General features: G+C 34.4%; 2 protein-coding genes across 4 annotated transcripts in view; both read left to right on the top strand.

Moving 5' to 3' along the window:
- On the top strand, window positions 1-3,167 carry LOC136807996 (uncharacterized). The gene is made up of 4 exons (XM_067064631.1): window positions 1-206; window positions 488-568; window positions 1,154-1,258; window positions 2,825-3,167. The coding sequence occupies exons 1-4, from the start codon at window positions 66-68 to the stop codon at window positions 2,966-2,968; spliced, it is 471 nt and encodes a 156-aa protein (XP_066920732.1). The 5' UTR covers window positions 1-65; the 3' UTR covers window positions 2,969-3,167.
- Window positions 3,168-3,360: 193 nt separating this feature from the next.
- The window catches only part of LOC136807997 (leucine-rich repeat and IQ domain-containing protein 1-like), a 30,806-nt gene continuing 16,869 nt past the window's right edge, over window positions 3,361-17,297 (top strand). For all 3 annotated transcript variants that reach the window (XM_067064632.1, XM_067064633.1, XM_067064634.1), the window contains exons 1-20: window positions 3,361-3,532; window positions 3,754-3,782; window positions 3,938-3,966; window positions 4,152-4,249; window positions 4,602-4,667; window positions 4,943-4,961; window positions 5,193-5,265; window positions 5,458-5,490; window positions 5,672-5,720; window positions 5,909-5,949; window positions 6,126-6,214; window positions 6,479-6,573; window positions 7,003-7,060; window positions 9,607-10,147; window positions 10,329-10,540; window positions 10,912-10,961; window positions 11,195-11,292; window positions 15,119-15,319; window positions 15,724-15,791; window positions 17,055-17,108. In XM_067064632.1, coding sequence (XP_066920733.1) covers window positions 6,545-6,573; window positions 7,003-7,060; window positions 9,607-10,147; window positions 10,329-10,540; window positions 10,912-10,961; window positions 11,195-11,292; window positions 15,119-15,319; window positions 15,724-15,791; window positions 17,055-17,108 — 1,311 coding nt within the window. In that variant the 5' untranslated portion in view covers window positions 3,361-3,532; window positions 3,754-3,782; window positions 3,938-3,966; ... (7 more) ...; window positions 6,126-6,214; window positions 6,479-6,544. The remainder of the gene's footprint in view (window positions 3,533-3,753; window positions 3,783-3,937; window positions 3,967-4,151; window positions 4,250-4,601; window positions 4,668-4,942; window positions 4,962-5,192; window positions 5,266-5,457; window positions 5,491-5,671; window positions 5,721-5,908; window positions 5,950-6,125; window positions 6,215-6,478; window positions 6,574-7,002; window positions 7,061-9,606; window positions 10,148-10,328; window positions 10,541-10,911; window positions 10,962-11,194; window positions 11,293-15,118; window positions 15,320-15,723; window positions 15,792-17,054; window positions 17,109-17,297) is intronic.

Consider the following 17,297-nt stretch of genomic DNA (forward strand, 5'->3'; position numbering starts at 1 on the left):
AATTTTAATATTCAATGTTTTATTTTTTATATAAGATTTTATAAGTTTAAAGAATTTAAATAATAATGAGTTGTGGAAGACAAGGCTGCAGTTGGCTCACTTGCACACTTTGCAGAACAAGTCATCAGTCTGCACAAACATTACAAAAAGCTTCACGTAGAAGTATTGAATGGCCAACACAAATTCATCAACCACCCAATGAACAAGTAAACAAAATTAAATTGTTATTTACACCTTATAGTTATTCAAACAATATTTTTCTGTCAATTTATGACTTTTTATTAAGGGAATTGTCTGAGAACATTTGTGCCTGAGATAATTGTTCCTTCGGGCAAATGTCCTGGAGCACTTATTCTGCCACAGTCAAATTTGTAATAAAAACATTTGGATGCTGATTTAATTTCATCATAACAGATGAGAAACACACACATGGAGAGAAGTTAAAGTATTACAAAAAACACTGATTTTATCAAGTCTTTTTCTCTAGGATGGTAGTACAAACATTACAATTGATGATGCCTTTGATGATGTTCTACAATACATGACCACAACTGCACGGCAATGCAAAGTAACTTTATAATATGATGTTTTAGCCCCTCCCCCCAAATTATTTTTCATTGATTTGAAAATAAATTGTATATTTTTTTGGGAGTTTTGAAAGTTATTATGTAGTCTATTTGTGACTCCTCAAGCAATTTTAACTGCCTGACCAATCTAACTGGTTTTGTGGTACAGTATAAGGAGTGGTCTTAGTAGCAATCAAATTTTTGCTTTAGATCAGCCTTCAGATCTTCTAGAAAATTAGATTTCAAACTATTCTAGTTGCTTGTAAATCTTCATGGCCACTCATTAGACCAGTCCTGGTTTCTCATTAGGCTAGTCCAGGTTATTCGTTAGATCCGCCATGGTCTTTCTTTAGTGTTTGTGTGTAACAATTACATCCAAAAAAAAGTTTTGAAAGGATAGAGACCGATATGGGACAGCTCTAATCCTTTAAATACATGCTTTGAAATGGCTGCTATTAGGGAGTCAGATTTCTTACTTATTTTTATGATAAAACAAGACAGTAATTAGGGATTGGTGGAAAAGCTATTATGCCAAATAATTCATTTTCACTTTCTCCATGCTTATATAATTTGTCTTTATATCTCAGCGTTATCATAGATCAACTTGCAGACAGTTCACACGCGACTCTGACCTTCTGCATCTAAAAAGGTACCATCAAAATCACAAAACAGCTAATTACAAATCCAATCCGGTAAGTTATCATATAATGCATACAAAGTCAAAATCGTTTATCCACATTCTTTCCCCTATGTTAATTTTTAATACTTATACTAGCCGTCACCTAGCGTCGCACCCGCCGAGGAGTAGATAAGCTTAACGTATCATAAACCCTTTGGATGGTGGGGAGAGTATTAAGATTTGATCTTTAACCTCAAAGTCAAAGAACTAAAAGTTACCACTTTATATGGTTGAAAACTAAAAATATTGCAAATTTAATGTTTTAGGGCCAAAAATGACGTCATCGAATGTGCAATAAACTTTTCACTTGACTTAAAATATTTCTTCATTGACCAAATAGATTCTCTTTATGATTTCTGATACAATGAGGGGTCAATCATTGTTTTAATCCTTGTCAAACTGGAGATATCACTTTTTCTTGTTTTGATGACGTCATCAACTGAAAACGCCTAAAAGTTCAGCTAAATTTGAAAGTCACACTTAAGCCTCATAACCCCTCCCATCTTATTTTCCATAGAGTTCTCGATCCAATGAAGGGTCAACGACCTCCCAGCTCCTTTTCAATTGAAGATTTTCCCAAATCTGTGACGTCAACGGTCACTTCGCGAATTTTGGAATTTTTGCGGTCAATGGGTAGCTTATGCCCCAAGGGTCCCAAAAAAACAAAAAACGTCAATTATTTCCAAGGGAAAGTGAGTTTTTAAATTTGCAATAGATTGACACTTCAACGACTTCTCCCCCAAATTTTCACACTCTTCCCCTGACCACTTTTGCTTTCGTTTTCAACCACCCATCCAAACAATCGGTCACGTGACTGTCGAACCCCCATCTCAAATATCCATAATGATCCCCTCACGTCTCACTCGCATTAGACTTTTAGTATATAGATTATTATTCCCAATGGAATTTACTTTACTTTACTTGGAAGTAGAATAGAAGTTAATCATTCTACATTTGATAATACTTGGGGTGAAGCTGATTATATTATATGTGTTTTTTAAAGTTGACAAATAAATGTATAATTTTGGATCAGCCCTTTTTTTTTTTAATTTAAAGTTTCGTTTTTCTTGGATTGAGAGAGTCAGCATTTTGTAAAATTTTCCCTCAATTTGATTCTCTCGAATACTCTCAGGTGCCTGATAAACAGGAGGTTGGGGGGGGGGGTCGAGATAAACAGGGGGAACAAGGGGGGGGTATTTACAGGGGGATTGGAAATTGTACCTCTAAATACTCCAGAAGAAGGTAATTATAGACTAAAACCTGGCTATTTATTTTTTCTTGTGCCAGGTGAAAATATTTTCAAAAATTAATAAACCAACGGGTCCTAATTAAGGCCCAGGAGATTGGAAAAAAATCGAAAAAATTAACATCAGACCAGAAGAGGACGCCCCCTAGAATGGCGATTCGCGCAAAAAATAGATTTAGTTTGCTCTCTCCATTCCATATCAATATTTGTGATGAAATGTAACTGGCCAGATTGAATATTGGAAAATTGATAAAATGTTTTTAAATGACTTTTTGAAGATCTTTATCTTTTTTATGACTTTTAATAATAATTATTTGAAACTTTATCTTATAGCTGCAAAAAACAGAAGAGGTAAACGTAGAAGTAGCTCCAGGAACATATGCCATTAGTGCAGGTGCTTGGGGCTCTGATCGCCAACATACTCATGTTATCCATATTAAAGACAGCCAAACTGTAGACCTCAATTTTGAAATGTGAAGACAATCGCATACCGTACTATTTTGTTTTGTAAAATATGTAAATATTTTTTATTATTATTATTGCAGTCTTTTCCACTTTTTTATATCGCCTCAATTCTCAAATTTTGGATCAGAGTATAACTGTATGCTTAAATATTTTGTAATTAGGAAATTATTATGAATTTATTAATAGCAGAATACAATTTTGTACCTTTTTATTTGTTGATTTGAAGGATAAGGGTAGGATCGGGGAGACTTAAGAAAGGCTCTTAATGCCTCATTATAGTAATTACCTTTCATTATTATCTTCGTCAATTTTGACACATTGTATTTAGATTCATTTAAATTCATAAAAACAGTTTCTTCTAGCAAGGCTTGTTATAACTTCCTAAAATGTTTTCTTCTCTTTATAGAAGAAAATACAATGTAGAAAGAAACAAAAAACAAACTTTCATCCCATAAGATGTCAGTATCCACACTGGAGAACAGGTTCCTTGCAATGGAAGATGATTTTGATAAAATCATTGCATCAAGTAAAGCTACACTACAAAAAGATAAAGAAGCATTGCAAAAGAGTCCACGGGTTTGTCATTTCATGTCAACTTCGCTTACATTTTTTTTCAGTATATTATTCAAAGTTAAGTCATTACACCTTTCTTTGACCCATCAGTTTGAGGTATACCTTGAAAATCATGGTAATACATTCTTTTTTCCAACCAACATGATTTCCCCTCTACATAATTGAATAGTTTAAATAATGTGATATTTCATAGCACCTCTTTATTTCTTTATTCGTTCTTCCAGGATGCAAAATCGATTTTAAAAGATAACAGGTATGTGTAGTGGGTAATTTCTTTTCAATTTCAATTTCATTTTTGTTGTTGTATCACTTGAGAAGGAGGGATATTATTTACTATTTGACTTACATTGATTTATTCTTTGATCTTCTAAAAGATGTCATTTGTTATTTCTATCTCTTTCTATTTAGGAATGCCGCTAGTAATGAACCTGCCAAAGGTAAATCAATACCTAAATTTCAATATTTTCTATGTCTATATTTTTTGTTTGAGAGACTGTAATACCGAATAATAATTAAATAATAATTTATCGCTCAATAATCCAAAGCTTACTCTATTGTTGTAACTTTTTAAATCTTTGGTCAAATAGCTCAGACTTAATATAATTTATTTTTATATTTTTAGGTTTTTCATTAAACCTTGGTGGGTACGAAAAACAAACACCAAAACAAAAGCAACTCCGTGATGAGCGGCAAAGAGAATATAGAAAATATTTATCTGAGGTATTTGATTGTGACAAAATTTCAACCCACAGTTTCTTAATGATTACAACGAAAACGACCAACCAATCAGTGCTAATTCTTGAAATTATAAAATTTAAACCTTGGTTTTCCAGGATTACCTTATTCTTTTTAGCTGAATTCCAACTTCAAGGCCATGTTGTAACAAACTATTTTTTCCTGACGATTCTACCACACGATTGTCTCATTTTCATCCTTAAAGATTTGTAAATTTGTATCATATCTTTAAAGTGACCAATATAACTTACAAAGCTTTTCATTTGATATTCCATCATAGCATTGATTATGAGTAGTAGTGTGTCATGAATGAACTTTCTTCATCATTTATTTGTAGCAAATGTCAAAAAGTGGTAGATCAAACACCCATGTCAATAATGACATTCGAAATGAAGAGGCACAGGTAATTAGTTTTTTAAAGTTGTGTTATTATTATACTGCACAGAATGATCCTAGTCTTATCTCCTTCTCGCTCCGGTTTTAAAACTCCTCTCTTTCGATGAAGGCCAAAGAGCCTGGCGAAGTTTTCTATTATGGACTAGAAAGATATCCAAAATATAATCATAACCGTTGTTAAGAGTCTTAAATGTTGAATGGAACAGAACAGAATATTTTCTAGCAGGTAGAAGATGTGTTTTTTTTTCAGATATCATAAAAATGATTTTGCTATTTTTTCAGCCGATTTCACGCAAAGAAGGTAAAAAGTCATATCATCATATCACGTAACACAGTTAAATTTCAGTAAATCATATCACACATGTGGGAACTTGACTGTTCTTTTTACTGTGAAATCATTTCATAAGATTTTGAATTATTAAAAATTGTATACGATTCATAATTCTAATTCAGCCTAAATGTTACATTTTTTCGAATTGATAGAATGCTCTATTAAACAAAATCAATGATTCATTTTTCTGTATTTTTGTAGAGTATCGAAGACAAATTGATCAGGAGTATAAAGATTTATTGAAGAAAAAACAAGATCAAGAAAAAGTATACAGGTATGATTTTGACGACCAGGCAGTATTCCTGTTGTCAATGTTTTGACAAGAAATAATTGTTATTATTGGCTTTTTGCTTTGGATTTGCTTTGCTAGATTGTGGCTTAGAAAAAGATTAAGAAAATGAGAATCTCATATTATTTTTTTACCAGCTGTAAGGCAATAGTTTAACTATGATATTTTCTTTTCTAGAGTCCAATTTAATGACGACAATGCTGATAAAGGGTATGCTACGAATTCATTGCCAACTGAATTTTTAATATCTCCATCTCATTGGTTAAAAAGTGAAGCTGATTTTACATCAAAAATGCTTTCCAACGATATATAACATAACATCCTTTGTTTTGAAAGCTATTCTGGTCTGTAAAAATAAACAACTATGATTACTTCGTTGTTTTGTTTTTAGTAATGAAGTCATTGTCTTAGACAGCCGAGATAATGACCTCATAGAATTGGTAAGTTTTATAGATTTTATGGTTGAAAATGATGATTCTTCTCCCCTAATTTTTGACAATAATTGTACGCCTCTATAATTGCGGTTTTTCTCAGATTCATTACAAAAACTTTTCGACTTTTGAATTCGAGCCTGGAGTGGTGCCCAGCATAATTATAAAATGAGTTACGTTTTTTTTTTCAATGGAAGCTGAAATCAAGAAGAAGAGGAAAAAGTGCAGAAACAAAAAGGTATTGTGGTCATTTGATACTTGTTTCCTTTTGTAGGGTCAAATAGGATTTGTATATGGAAGTATATAAATCAGTGTGAAGATTCGTTTGTCTAAAGCAAGAGAAAATTGCCACGGTAATTTATACTGTTATGTATTTTCCTTATTACGTATTAAATTTCTTTTAATTTTATTCAGGAGCACTAAATTCAAAGAGATGCGTGGTGATTCATTGGATTATGGAAGGGCCAATTCTGTTCCTCCAAGTGTCCCACCCATTCTTGGAGGTGAATATCTCAAATCTCTGCCAGTTCCGCCATGTAGGAGACGGATGATTGATGTCTTTTTCGGATCCACTTTGAAAGTGAAAAATAGAATTATAACCATAATCTAGCTTGTCGTCACCTGCTGCCCTTGATATTTTTTCCAATTTATAACTGCTATTTTTTGAGACCCGTTAGGATGTTATTAGCCATCTTAAAAATTCTAAATTGATGAAATTGAGAATGTTTTCAATGAATCGAAATTTGATTTCACTTATTTTTTAACAGGAAACAGCAACACTCAATTGAATAAAACAAAAACAACAGAAATACAAGTTAGAATTGGAAGAACAAATGAAAGAAAATCAATTACTGAAAGCAAAGTGAGTAGTTTTTTATCACTTTAGTTAGACTTTGTGCTGGAACGTAAAGTAAGCGAATAAATTTTCGCGCAGACTTTAAAATTTTGTAAAATTAGAGCCTACTAAATTCTGAAAATGGATCCAAGCAAAATTTGATCCACTTTAAGGTATTTAGGAGATTTGAACAAATCAATGTTGACCTTCTGAGTCATCAGGACCCCTTTAGGCTCAAAGTCTTTGGTCTGAGAACTTTCTTTCGAGATATTTGTTTGGCGAGAATGATCGATCTACGACACACACGTTTCATGGCATCATCTGAAAAAATTGTGTGTCCGAGACTGCAACAAACCACCCTAGATCAAATCGATAATTGGTTAGTGAGTGCTTTTTATTTCAAAATATTTAATCAAATTCGAAATTTAAACAACTTGTTCCTATTTTTGATTTTAGGGAGAAGTTGAAACGGTTAGGACGTGTTACGTCAGATGTGGACGTTGCTGAAATTGAGGTAAAATTTAATCCATTGAAGTACCTTTATATCGGCACTTTTTACGCCGGCCCTAATTTAACGCCGGCCCTTATTACGCCACAGCCTTATTTTGGGCTTACGCCAATTAGGGCCGTAAATACTGCCAAAACTTGTAAAAATCGCTTTTCAGGCTTCAAAACAGTAAGTATTAACATGGAGGTAATAAGTAATAGATAGAGAATGAACTCCTTTTATTTCATTGTACCTAATCATCGGAAGCAAATGGCTCCTTGATTGCAATGGGAAAAATTGATCAATTTTGTGTGCACTCATGGGAATATTTAAGTTCATAAAAAACTGAATAAAAAGATTTTGGAATTTTAACAACTCTATTGTGAGATAACAGCTATGTTGATCAAAATAAGAAAAAGCTTGCCGTAACAAGCACAAAATCCTATATTTCTAAGGGTCCCCTCTCATAAAATCATCGATAAATTTCAAAAAGAATTCTATTACGATTAGGTAACCTTTTAATTAATCATCCATCAGAATTTGAAAGCCCCCTCCCTTTCAGACGTAAAGATTTATTATGAAGAAATGTTTATTTCAATCAGGATAACATTATCACTTCTGTTCTTATAAATTTAGATTTCGGATTTTTGGACCTACCCCGGTGGGGTAGAGGTCCTATAAATTAACCGATGTCCGTCCGTTCGTTTCGTCCGTCCGTTCGTCCGTCTGTTACCAGCTTTTCTCAGGATTGGCTTATTAGTTTTTTCTGATTTTTGGCACAATGATGCAAAATGGCAATGCCCAAAATGTTACGGAGCCCGATTTTGAAAAAAAAAAAAATTTCCGGCTTAAAATGCGGGAAATATGCCGGAAATCGCCGTTTTTCTGGATTTTCATTGGACTTTTTCCTTATAATTGGTTGTTTTTTCATTCAAAAACATTATTAATAGCAATGCCCACCATCAAGCATGTTTTAAATTTCAATAAAATTGATTTTTGAAGCCGGAACTATTTAAAAATCGCCGGAACAACCTATTTTCTCCGGAAAGAATGTATTTCTTGAATTTCTCGGGCTGTACTTTATAATTTTTTATGAAATTTTGCACACTGATGCAAAATGACAATACCTAAAATGTGACGGATCCCGATTTTCGAAAAACATTTTTTCCGGCCGAAAATGCCGGAAAACCGGTTTTTTTGGCATTTTCTCGAGATTTCATCATTAGTTTTTCCTGATTTTTTGCACAGAGATGCGTAATAGCAATGCCCAAAACATGACCGAGTTCGATTTTTGAGAAAAATTCTTTTCTGGTCGAAAATGCCAGAAATATACCGGAAATCGCCGTTTTTGCAGATTTTTATTGGACTTTTTCATGATATTTCTTTGTTTTTTCACGCAAAATCATTATTGATAACAATGCCAACCATCAAGTATGGTTTAATTGTCAATAAAACTGATTTTTGAAGCCGGGACTTTCTAAAAATCGCTGGAACAGCCGATTATCGCCGGAAAAAAAGGGTTTTCTTGAATTTCTCGAGCTGTACTTTATATTTTTTCATGAAATTTTGCACACTGATGCAAAATTGCAATACATAAAATGTGACGGAGCCTGATTTTTGAAGAAGAAAAATTTCGGCCAAAAATGCCGGAAATATGCCGTCAAAACCGGTTTGTTGCCATTTTGTCGAGATTTCATTAATCGTTTTTCCCGATTTTTGCACAAAGATGTGTATCAGCAATGCCCTAAGTGTGGCTGATTCGGATTTTTGAGAATCATGTTTTTCCGGCCGAAAATGCCGGAAGTATGCCGGAAATCGCCGTTTTTGCAGATTTGAATTGGGCTTTTTCCATAACTAAAATTTACAATAAAAATTAAATGTCATCTTTCAGTATTAAACTATTGAAAATCATTGATTTTCGTGAAGTTTTGGATATAGAGTAAAGAAATGGATAGTTTTCATCCTTTAATCATGCCTAAAATCCTTTTAAATTAAGAAAAAAATAATGGTCAAAAGTTAACGCCGCTGTTAGGTAAAAATTGCGAAATTTTGGCCCTTTTTACGCCGGCCCTTATTACGCCACGAGCCCAAAAATAGCGCCAATAAGGGCCGATAAGTTTATTTCTATCGATGCCGAATAAAACAAGTTTTTCAACCAAACCAGTTTGAATTGTGGTGAAGAATTTAAATTCACCTACTCTCGGGTACCTAATAGCCGTCCCCCCCCCCGCTAATTAATTTTTCGAAAATTTTCCACCCAGGACATTCTTATTCCAACCCCCCCGCTTATTAATTTTTGGGAAAATGTTTTTGAAAGTTCCCTTTTTTGTCTTAATTCTGCTGTATTAGCCTCCTTTTCAAACATTTTCCACCCAGGACATTTCTATTCCAACCCCCCCGCTTATTAAATTTTGAGATTTTTTCCAACCCCCCTGCTTATTCCAACCCCCCCGGCTATTAGGTACCCGAGAGTAAATCATCCAAAATTTAGACTTAATGAAATTAATGAAAACTCAAATTTTAAGGAACAGTTAATGTATTTCATAACTGTTTATGTTTTATGTTTAACTCAGCTACCGAAAAACAATAAAAACAAATGGGCTTTACCTGTCCACAACAAGATAGACACATCTCCTGGCACCGCCACTACCAATAAAAGAAATGATAGTGAACGATTAGGTGACAAAGAAGTATCTCCGCACCAACTACCTCATCAACACCAACAACCACAGTATCCAGTCAACAACATGCAACAACCGGTTATCAATCCTTTCTATCAGCAACCTGTTATTCAGCAACAATACCCTATGGGTGGGCTACCACAACCCGGAATGTATCAAGCTCCTACCATGCAAGCGATGGGCATGAACCCTATGGGCATGAACCCTATGATGCAATGGCAAATGGCACCTTCAGCATATCAACCCATGATGCAACCTGGATTTAACGGCAGTGGTGGTGCACAACAATTTAAAGGGAACCCCTATCAAAAGAGTGCTGTTGGAGGAGGAGTATCTGACACTGCAGATACTGACAGGAAGAATTCAGCCCGCAACAGAAAACAATGGGATGTCCCACCACTCGATTTAGACGGATCTATCAACAAAAATCAAAGTAAGAAGATAAAATTTGAATGCTCGAAGGTTTTACATGATAATTATAAGTTGATCTTGAAAAAAACATTTAAAAAACATTTTTATATCAATTTATTTTGTGTAAATCATGGAATAAATTTCTCAGTGCTTTGTAGATAGTGAGATGAGAGACTTTGTACAAATTATTCTTTTCAATTAAGGTAACTTCTCTTCGAGAACACAACACGATTCTTCCACGACATCTAACAAAATGAACATACCACGTCGGCCGAATGTTCAACCGCCTGGTGGAAGTGGCCACAATCTGTTCAACTTACCTCAAACCAACAACAAAAATGTCACTGGAGATGGTGATGAAGCTACACAGAAACGCCTGAAGCAATTGCAATACCAAAAAGAACTACATTTGCAGGTTCGTTGAACTTTCTTCTTTCTACAAATGAATATTATCCGAAGCCAGCATTGTAGTTCTTATCAGCGGATGTTTATTTCACGTATGACACTGTTTGTGAGGCAACATTTTTACAAATCACACTGTTTGTGGGGTAACATTTTCACAATGAAACTGTTTGTGTGGTAAATCTTTTCAAACATTATTACATTACGATTTATTTCATTGCTGAAACCAATATTCGTTGACCAGCAAAATGTTGTCCTCTTGAAATGTCATCCCTTTACAGCCTCAATCAGCGGTGGCAATGATTATTTATTCTTTTTGATTATTTTTTTCGCAAGCTGTTCCTTCCTTGTCCTTTTTAATTTTATATTTTTGAATTTTTCTAGATGGAGATCAAAAAAGAAAAAGAAGCAAAAGCAAAACGAGAGCATGAAAGGTGAGATTTATAGTTTTTCAATCGATACGTCTGAGCCAAGTAATAATGCGGAACTCTTGAGTTCTTATTTGTTTTTGTCTATTGTTGTTATTCCAGATTTTTATGTGTTAATAACGAATGAAAGGGTAACTCAATCTTTTTCAAGAGTTGCAGAAACAAATGCAAGTGAACTTGAAAACGAAAGATATATCTTTATGAGTAGCATAGGCTAAATTTTCCTTCTTCACTTACAGATATGAACAGAAACTTGAGCGGGAAATTGAAGCTTACGACCCTTGGGGACGTGAAGGAGCCGGTGCTCCGGTCCGTAATAAAGATGGTCACATTGTTGGTATGTATTTTTCTATAACTTTGTTCATGATAATTTTTGTGCTTAAGACTCCCTTGTCGGTCTCGGTGTGGTTAGTGAGCAATCTCTGTTTTTTACAGCTCAACGAGTTCAACTTTTATTGGTTGGCCTTTCTCAGTTCTCAGATGGTTAGAACAATTGTACCGCAAAAAAATTGTCGTTTTGAAGTTAGTGATTGATGGACTCTTCAGCTGGTTGAAGCTCTCTCATTACACTTTTCTTTTTATGCTAAACTCTTAAGACAGTGTAACGCTATCATTTAATCAAAAGCAACTTTTCAGTCATATCATGAACAATTGAACATTCGGGAATTCGAAATCGTTCAATTCGATAACAGGTTCACGTTGCGTTACCTCCAAACCAGCTGGAAAATACGGTTCTTTAACAAATGACAAGTTTGATTCAATGACAAGGCTGAAACATTCCATGCGGATTGGTTCCACGACAATAGTGTGCAACGGCTCGACGATAACTGCACGTTTCAGCTCGCCTACAACTTCAATCAGCTCTTCAACCACGGGAATCGACTCTATAACAGCAACTTGAATTGGCTCCACGATGACAGTGTGCATTGGCTCTACAACGACGCGAGACGAAACTATGGGAACATCATTTATTGGCTCTGCGAACAATACTTGTGACAGATCTTCATTGACGAACAACCTTTTAGCAATCAAAGACTCTTTAACGAAGGATGGCTTTTCAACGACAAATGAATCATCAATATGAAACGACTCTACATGCAACGGCTCGCTACTGACGCCCGACTCATTCTTAGCGACTGACTTACCATTGCAATTCGTTTTCCTCTGAGACTTCAATAATTTTCGTTTTCTCAGCTCCTCCTCTAGTATTTCCAATTTTGCTTCATGTTTTTCGATTTGTAGCTGCAATTCACGCTTTCGTTTTTCGTACTGGAGATCATATTGTCTCTCCCAATTTCGACGTTTGATTTCTAACTCGGCACAGTATGCTTCATATTCAGTTCTCAGTTCTCTGCTCATTAAATTGCGAGAATACACTGCAGTTGTTGACTTTTGACTTGACATCGCCAGGAACGCCTCGGACCAAAAAGGAATTAACTTCTTGATAGTTTCCTCTATCCAAAACTCTTTACTTTTGGAATGATATGTCCTTCTTGACGATCTGGATGAATCCATGTTACTGTCGAATCAAAGGTGGCAGCTTCCAATATTTAATTACTGTGAAGTGACATGTTGAATAGTGTTTTACTTTAACGGTCCCAAAAAAGAATGACCATTAGTGAGGTGCTGTGTTTACTGACTTCTTTGACATAACGAAGACGCTAAAAATAATACAATAATAAACACATAAATATAAGAATACAAAGTAGATTCTAAACACAAGTCAATAGGTAACATAGACAGATAAGCTATACATAGCAAAATAGAATATGTACAAGAAATAAACTTACTAAAACACTGTGGCACAACACTACATCACGTCACATAAACACTACACAAGCTTCTACAAATTTCACAACACATTTTATACATTTACAAATTCTAGCTCAATCTGGCTCAATAATAGCCAAGGGACATGACAAATACATTTGAGAATACTATATACAAAGAATAATTACTATAATAAAAGTACTTAACTGTACAAACACAGGAGAAGACCAACACACAAAAGATGCAATGTCGAAGGAGAGTGAAATAAAACGATAATGAGCTAGTTTACAAAACAATAAAACATAACGCAAATTTAACTGCCTCTAAAAGGTAGTTACAATTTTGGTAGTTATCAGCTTTTGATTAAATTCGTGCCAAATATTATTGCCGTTGTAGCTACGATATGTGAATAGTCGATTATTGTAAACGCTCAAACCCACAACTTTCTGACACTGACAGGTTTAAAAATGACCAGCACTTAACATCATGCTTTCGAATTTCTTGATTAGTTGTCATAGTGAGTTTCGTTTGCTTTTACTCGCCGACTGAAGTTTTGGTTTTATTTTCATCCCATTGATTATTATTTTGTCTGTTTATGAATAAATATTGATTTCTTTTTAAAATTTATAATTCAGTTTTTTTCTCGTTTCGAGAGAAGTTGTTCGATGCAAGGCGATTATAATCCATTTTGAGTCTCTATTGATCGTGTTGGTTTTATCGTGGGTTCTATACTTAGGGATTTGTCCAGTCTTATTCTAATAAACGATTGGTTAGATTCTTTTAGAATGAGTGGAGATCTTCTGATCAATAAACGGCGTGAAAAATACAATGACAGTGATTCGGAACATCGGTCCAAGTCCTTGTTAGATTGCATTCGAAAAATTGAAATGAAAAATGAAAACACGAGCACTACTCTCCAGTTGGAAAATGAAGTTTTAAACGAAAAACTAAAAAAAATGGCTGCTAAGAGACGAGAATTGCAGAACAAATGTCGGCTTTTGGAAATTGAAAATCAGACCCTTTGCTCGAAGTTGAATCGATGTATCGAAGTTTTTGATATCATGCGGGCTGACTTAAATCAATCTCTTGCTCATAAGAGAATGATGCAAGAAAAATACTCTCTTTTGCTTTAAGATAATCAACAAAAAATCAAGGTGTTAAAATTTATGCTTAGGAGTAGAATGAATCCTAGAGACTCTTTTGGCCCTCTCAATTGAAAGAAAACTCTCGAGTCACATTTTACGTGGGTTTGTTCAAAGGATAAATTTAGTGTATTTATAATGAAATAGATGGTGCATTTTTATATTTACATAATTTACAAACAATGTTGTATATAAAATTAAGAATTCAATAGTATACGTTATTGTTATAAATTGTACATTGAAAATTTAACGATAATGTATCCAAAAAAAAACAAAAAAACTTTATAATAATAGGGGCAAACCCTTAGGACCCGTGACGTCTTTAGTGCGACGCAACCAAGTTGCATTTTGACGTCATTTTCGATCGATTTTCCCGATTTACGTTTGGAAATCGACTATTTCCACTTAAAAGTCCTCTATATCGTTTTTCGAGAGCTTTCGGTTGGTATAAGTGGTTTCGAGTTTTATCGAGTTTGAAATTAATTAATTTAGAAATTTTAGAGGTGCTGTGACGTCAGTTTTTGAGTCACAAAAAAAATTTCCCAGGCCTTAGCGAAAACTCTTCTCGCGAAGAACTCTTTAAAGTTTGGTTGCGTCGCATTAAAGATGTCAAGGGTCCTAAAGGTTTGCCCCTACTATAAATATGACCATCCACTTTCTGCTAAGATTCGATCTAGCCTAGTTTTATTTTCTACTCTGTAAATTTTCCGAAATTTAATAAAATTTGAACATATGGATTGATCAAGCGGAAAAATTTACTTTTTTATAAATTTGGTTGACAATGGATTCGGAAAAATGTTGTGCAGATAATGCCCGTGCTCAAATATTGATGGATTAAGAAATTATGAAAAAGAAAACACATCAACTTTGTATTGAAACTGTTTTTCAAAAAAACTTTGGGTCTGCATTTTAAACTTTGTTTGAAATAATGTAGGCTTACAGAATTTTTCCCGATTTAATGATGTTATTTTTTCTTTTCCTTTAAGAAATAAATACCTCTATTTTCAGATATAAAATTTGCCTTTCTTAACTTCTTCCCCTAGTTAGTTATTTAAAAGATTCACTTTCTAAACTTCTTTCTATTAAAATGGTATTGTTTAACGTATCTCCTACCATTTTGCTTACGCAGCATTTTTAAACTAAAGAATGAACCAACTTTTGAGAAATTCTTTTATCAATTCTGTTTTGTCAGTATAAGTCTCGTGCCTACTTCATAAACCACACGAAAGAATATTTTTTACTATTTTGTAGCGAATCTGAAGAACTACCAGAATGATCATGACAGCCCTGGCAAACCACAAGATCACCAGTACCAACAACAACAACTCCAGCAAGATATGCATTCTGGTGGTGAAGAAAGTCCTCTCATGAAAGCACTTAACGAATCACAAAATAAAGGCACTCTTGCCAACACCTACAGAAGCCCCAACTCCAGTATGAATGCTGGGCAAAGTAAGTATTCACTGATGTTTTGTACCATTTTCTATATCTACTCTCGGGTACCTAATAGCTGGGGGGATTGGAATAAGCGGGGGGGGGGTTGGAAAAAATCTCAAAACCTAATAAGCGGGGGAGGGGGTTGGAATAAAAATGTCCTGTGTGGAAAATTTTTGAAAAGGAGGCTAATACAGCAGAATTAGGACAAAAAGGGAACTTTCAAAAACATTTTGACAAAAATTAATAAGCGGGGGGGGGGGGGTTGGAATAAGAATGTCCTGGGTGGAAAATTTTCGAAAAATTAATTAGCGGGGGGGGGACGGCTATTAGGTACCCGAGAGTAAGTTGATATGAAAAATGTTCGATATTGCAGTCGATTGCGGTGCCTTAGTCTTTTGAAATATGAATTTTTTTTCCAGACCACAAATCACCAAAAACATATGCACGAGGTGCTGCTCTCAAAGAACTCAAAGGAATCGGTTCAAAGGTAAGACTACTTTTATCTAGTTCGCTGAAAAATAGTAGGACCCTCCAGGAGTACGACTTAAGACAATCGTAAAATAGATTTTGATGATGACAGTCAGTTCAAAATATTATCAGTAGTCAAATGTGTTATAGGTCGTCCTGGTGAATGACTAATAAATGTCAATTATTATCAAAACGTCCGGTTGTTCATAGACCTTTCCATAACAGCCCCTTTCATCTAAATATCCTCACAAAAACGGATGTTTAACCCTCAATTCTTTCTTCTTCATCCGAAACACTCGCCTAAAAACTCATATTTCACACCCATTTAAAAAAGTTTCCCTCGATCCACCGTTCAAGCATTTGCTAATTGAAAATGGAATTCTTTAAAACCCTGTAGGTGCTACTTTAGGTTCCTTGTCGAACATTAAAATAAATATCAAAATATTTTATTTGATTATCGTGTCCCGACTGCCTTATGTAAAGCAATTTCTATGGGCTATATCTTCGAAAATTTCAATGTTGCTTGATGATAGTCCATTACAGCATGAACATATAAACGACTGGACATCCATCTCCTTTGTTATTTTGTAGAAAGGGCTGCTAGCTTCGTTGCCGCCTCGTTAAAAGCATAAAATGAAACAATAAATTTTGATGATATACCACTTGGGAATACCTTGCTAACAACGTCAAAACCTCGACAAAAGTCTCTGTTGTTCTACTTTTCTCAAGTCTTTCATCTATATCATAACAAAGATAACAGAGGCAAAATCATCGTCAGCTTTTCAAAACTCCGACTAATATTTTTAAATTTTGACTTAAAAGTGTCGATTAATTTTAGAGAGTGTCACATTCTAATTTTGATATTCTTATGACACAGGCTCTCAACTTTGGCAAGCTATTTTTTTCAAGTCATAAAAAAAATTATTGGAGTGATAAAAGGGATTCAAAAGTATACACGCAGTTGAAATTCTGCATTTCAGAATAGAAAAATGTTGATAAAATATATTGCAAACTTGTGGAAAAATTCGAGAATAATTTTTTTGTGCATTAGGAGTAATGTTTAAGCTCTATCAATCATTTTACCTAAATAATTCAAAGAAATAAAATTATGACGGAATATTGTCGGGATTTTCATACCAATTTTGAAATACAGGCGGCAACGAAGCTCGCTTCAAAGAGACAATAAAAGATGGATGTCCATTCGTTTATATGTTCATGATTACAGTAAGGAAAGTTTTCAAAATTACCAAACTTATAACATTGTTTTTTGCCTTGTTCTTAGAGTCCACGTGATCAAGTAGAGCAAGACGAGTATAAATCATTTCTTCGACAACAAGTATGAACATTTACTTTTTTTCACTCCCGTTACCTTTCTCACGGATAAGGTTCGGTACTTTAGGGAATCTGCAGATATAGATGACTGCCCAAGCGATTTAAAGTACCTGAAAACCGGACCGGTCTTTAGACGGTATTTTAAGGGCCGGTAAAAGTTTACCAAAGGGACGCTACGAGTTCACTTAATTTA

The sequence above is a fragment of the Clytia hemisphaerica genome, unplaced genomic scaffold (genome assembly GCF_902728285.1).
Source record: "Clytia hemisphaerica strain Z4C2 unplaced genomic scaffold, Clytia hemisphaerica genome assembly, whole genome shotgun sequence".
Taxonomy (NCBI): Eukaryota; Metazoa; Cnidaria; class Hydrozoa; order Leptothecata; family Clytiidae; genus Clytia; species Clytia hemisphaerica.